The 4,521-nt window shown below is 42.4% G+C and overlaps 2 protein-coding genes across 2 annotated transcripts; both read left to right on the top strand.

The window, feature by feature from the left end:
* The first annotated feature begins 479 nt into the window (after positions 1-479).
* On the top strand, positions 480-1,587 carry LOC107228137 (trypsin-1-like). Its single transcript, XM_015669509.2, has 2 exons — positions 480-531; positions 872-1,587. Exons 1-2 carry the CDS (start codon positions 480-482, stop codon positions 1,585-1,587), a joined length of 768 nt encoding a protein of 255 aa, XP_015524995.2.
* A 1,054-nt stretch (positions 1,588-2,641) lies between these two features.
* LOC107228147 (trypsin-1) lies at positions 2,642-4,048 on the top strand. Its single transcript, XM_015669521.2, has 2 exons — positions 2,642-2,729; positions 3,061-4,048. The coding sequence occupies exons 1-2, from the start codon at positions 2,678-2,680 to the stop codon at positions 3,768-3,770; spliced, it is 762 nt and encodes a 253-aa protein (XP_015525007.1). The 5' UTR covers positions 2,642-2,677; the 3' UTR covers positions 3,771-4,048.
* Positions 4,049-4,521: the final 473 nt, after the last annotated feature.

Raw genomic sequence — 4,521 nt, 5'->3', positions numbered from 1 at the left:
ATGACAAGATTGACTTGCAGATACAGAAACGTCAAATAATCTCCAGCAATTAACGAAGTTAACATTGATTTGAGTATCTGAACAAATACCTTAATCCTTTCCGGCCGAAAAACCCGAGGAAATGGAGCAGGGGCTTTTTGTAAACAACTACGTAATACACTTTAGAGAGAGATAAACAGGCTGCTCGATCCATATGTTTGATTTTTTGAAAATACCAGGAACCGCGGAAAATAACTGCTGGAGGCAGTCAATTTTTTGAGTTATTGAGAAAAAAAAGTTGTATACTAACACTCCTAATTCGGTCTATCATATACTGACATTTTGCGCAGTGATGATACTGTCAGCTTTATATAGGAAGTCGGAATAACTAATTTCATTCCAATTCACATTCGTCTAAAATCACGTGTTTTGTAGTAATTAAAATTGATGGCACTCGCTGCTATATAAGACAGAAAATGAATAGAAAAATATTCAGTAACATGTTTCGATTGTTGACACTTCTCCTGACACTCTCAGCCGTTGCCTATGGCGGTAAGTAATTAGCAGCACCTAATGTGGATAAAAATTTTCCCAATACAATCGTATCATTAAAACTTTAGACAACGTCACACATCATTTGCCTGCTGGAAGTTCCTGTAGTACTTTATACTCATAACCGAACACTGCTGACCTACTTGTACTTACATACTTTTGACCATCTGAAATTCGCGGATTCTCCTCGAATATCTAATCAAACAGCCAAATTTCAAATTCCCAGAAGGGAAATCGGCGTCTTATGTATATAATACGAACATATTATCGTATACATGGAATTTACCGAACATAAAACTGATCTTGAAGACCAGATCGATAAGAAATTGTTGATTTTTAGAGAAAAATGAATCTCTTGGGTACGATTCCGGTCGCATCGCAGGTGGTTCCACCGCCAGCATCAAGAATTTCCCATACCAGCTGAGCATGCGTTGGAAAAACAACCACTACTGCGGTGCTTCCCTGATCTCTTCGAAATGGGCCGTATCCGCGGCTCACTGCACCTTTAACCGCAGAACGTCAGAATTGACCCTCCTGGCTGGAACATCAAACCGTCTGTTTGGTGGACAACTCCGCAATGTTTTCCTGGCAATCAACCACCCCAGATACAAAGCGAAAAGCATAGACAACGATATCAGTCTTCTAAAAGTCAGCCGTGCTTTCACCCTGAGTAGCACCGTGCAAGCTATAGCTCTTCCATACCAGGAACAGAGAGTCTCTGCGAATGCTTACGCCGTGGTCTCGGGATGGGGTACCACAAGAGAAGGTACCGAAAGCGCACCCGTCATCCTGCAACAGGTCTCGGTGCCGCTTGTTGCTTCGGACACTTGCAACAGTCTTTACTTTGGAAGGATCACCAGCGGCATGCTCTGCGCCGGCTACCTTTCCGGAGGCTACGACGCCTGTCAGGGGGATTCTGGAGGTCCTCTTGTTAGCAATGGAATACTCATCGGCATCGTCTCTTGGGGCAACGGTTGCGCCCGTCGCGATTTTCCTGGAGTCTATACTCGCACTGCCGCCTATCGAGACTGGATCAGAGCCAACACGGGCATTTGATGTTACGATCCCTGTCTTTGTTGAGTTTGGATTATTTTACATATACTAATTATATGCGGTTAATACGTGTAGAGCACAAATTTCATTTTCTTAAACCCGTCCTCTATCCTGAAATTCAGTTATATCTTATGCTGATAGTTTGTCCGGTAGGTAAGTATATCATTAGTATGGTGCCCCAATGAAATTTTGACCGTATTAGAATTCGAACAGTTTTTTATCGTTCTTAATGGACGTGGATAATATGGGTGAAGAAGTGTCGAAAAAAACACCGCCTGCGAGGTAAAGCATAATTAAGTACCCTTTAGGTGCTAGTTGAAAAATATATGCTCGAATATTTTCGGGGAAAAATCGATCATTGTATAATTACTTGCTGGCATGAATAAGAATCGTTTGAGAAATAGATCAGCGCAGAAATTGTGTCCTTTTTAGGTTCTTTTAGGTGCTTACTGATCACCTCTTTGTACGAGACTCATTCGTACACTAGTTTTCCATTTTATTTTTCTTGGCGTTTGCCGCAAACTTGATATTGCTAACCCGAAAAAATTAAGATACTATGGATTTCTTGAACGCCTTGTCTGGCCAACTTGGGACTGGTCGCAATTACGTAACGAATGCCAAATTTGTTTCAAGTGTTTTTAAAAATTACTCTAAATTCTGGAAACAATCAATCAAGTTAAGCCTTGGTTTGTTTTTTTTTATGCAATTTTGGAGGGCAAAAAACTTTTCTTCTTAAAAATGATATCGCGGAGTCTTTTTCCACTCCCTCCATTCCACGTTCCTAGAATATATACAATGTGTTCAGCAAAACAATGGTGTTAATTTTTAAAATCTATACCGTAAATCGTATATATATTTGTAACCCGAAAAATCGAAACGTGGAAGAATTGACGTCGAGTTTGCAAAACTTGTGAATGAGTGATAAAAAAACGAATAGATCATTCGTTATGATCAATCTTATCATCACGCGATACAATCAATTTTAATTTGATACATATCCGATTACGATTATGCCAATGTTCGATAACACCCAAAATAGAAGACCCTTTGTGGTATATAAGGTAGAGCGATTTGGCAAAGAATATTCAGCAACATGTTCCGATACTTGGCACTTCTCTTGGCACTCTCAGCTGTCGCCTACGGCGGTAAGTTATAACAGTTCCAAAAATTTCGATCAATAGTTTTGCTGTTAAATTGAGTTAAAATATCCCGGCTTTTCATAGACCGCGAATATTTTCTCATCCTCGGTTCTCGTGTCTAAATACTCCGCACATGCTTTGCAATACTCTAGTCAAATCGCAATTCAAAGTTGCTCCGGAACCTGTAAAAGAAATTTTAATGTCAACTGCGACGCAAACAGCTCGCAATCAGAGTGTAAAATATTAGCATGCTTATAATATAATAAGCTACTAAATGAATCCGTGCTACGAAGAGGATAAAGATTTTGTATTCTAATCACCAGTAACGGATTTTCAGAACACGCTCAGTACGACGAGTTCGGTCGTATCGTTGGTGGATCTTCCGCCAGCATCAGCGACTTCCCGTACCAACTGAGTCTGCGATGGAACAATGCCCACTTCTGTGGTGCTGCCCTGATCTCCTCGACATGGGCCGTCTCAGCGGCTCACTGCACCATCGGTCGTAGTGCATCAGGCATGTCCCTCCAGGCTGGAAGCGCAAACCGCCTTTCGGGTGGTCAAGTCCGAGCCGTTTCCCTGGTGATCAACCACCCCAGTTACAACGCGAGGACCATTGACAACGACATCAGTCTTCTCAGAGTGAGCGTTGCTTTCACCCTGAGCAGCACCGTCCGGGCTGTGGCTCTTCCCTCCCAGGGACAAGCCGTCTCCAGTGGAGTCTACGCCGTTGTTTCTGGATGGGGTACCATGACTGAGGGTGCCAGCAGCCTGCCTACTGTCCTGCAACAGGTCTCGGTGCCGGTTGTTGCCCAAACCACCTGCAACCTTCTCTACTGGGGTGGCATCACCAGCAACATGCTCTGCGCCGGCTACCTTGCCGGAGGTCGTGACGCATGCCAGGGAGATTCCGGAGGTCCTCTTGTCAGCGGTGGCAGCCTCATCGGTGTCGTGTCCTGGGGCAATGGTTGCGCTCGTTCCAACAGCCCTGGAGTCTATGCTCGCACCGCCATCTACCGCGACTGGATCAGAACCAACACCGGTGTCTAATCGTGATAATTTGGAAAACGCGATTTTGGGTCTTGGTGGAACTGGTACTGCGAAGCTTTGGTGCTCTAGAATTCGATTACCAAAAATTGAACAGATTGACCAAACAATAAAAACCTGCAGCAGCTCCTGCCAACTTCGCGATGAGAACTTCACAGCTACAACAACATCAAGTATGGTACCTATTCAAGTCTTGACTCCATACTAGGAGGATCATACACTAGACTTCGATATACAGATAGTTGTACAGTTGTCAATAAACATCTACGCGATATACAATACGATGAGGATTCTTTTTACATTCCCTTGTAGCGATCCTTCAATGATAAATTAGGGCCCGTTCACACTCTCGATATGGTTAATCACATTTCTTCATTGGTAAGAGTCAGCTGTTGAGACGATTATATAATAAAGTAGCGCAAATTGCCGTCAGGATCAACATTGATAGAGCGTAAGAAAGATAATCATAATTCTGTGAAGTACGAGGATCAAAGCATGCATCAATAGTAGTTGCAAGTCGTAAAAATATCTGCGTACTAGATGCCAATTCAAATCCAACAATAAATGGAATTTCTATAAAGTAGGTATGGTCAAAAAAATATAACAATTAGTTCAAGAATCCTTGGCATGATAATCACTGTGATCAAGCAAAAAGAGATATGATGTACGTGAAACTAACGATTTTTCAGAAAATTTTCTCCGAGTTCATGAAATTGGCGTTTCGGGAACAGCTAATTCAATCATAACTCAGAAA

Source organism: Neodiprion lecontei, chromosome 1 (assembly GCF_021901455.1).
Source record: "Neodiprion lecontei isolate iyNeoLeco1 chromosome 1, iyNeoLeco1.1, whole genome shotgun sequence".
Taxonomy (NCBI): domain Eukaryota; kingdom Metazoa; phylum Arthropoda; class Insecta; order Hymenoptera; family Diprionidae; genus Neodiprion; species Neodiprion lecontei.
The sequence above is the reverse complement of the archived record's forward strand: the minus strand, read 5'-3'. Positions and strand labels throughout refer to the sequence as shown.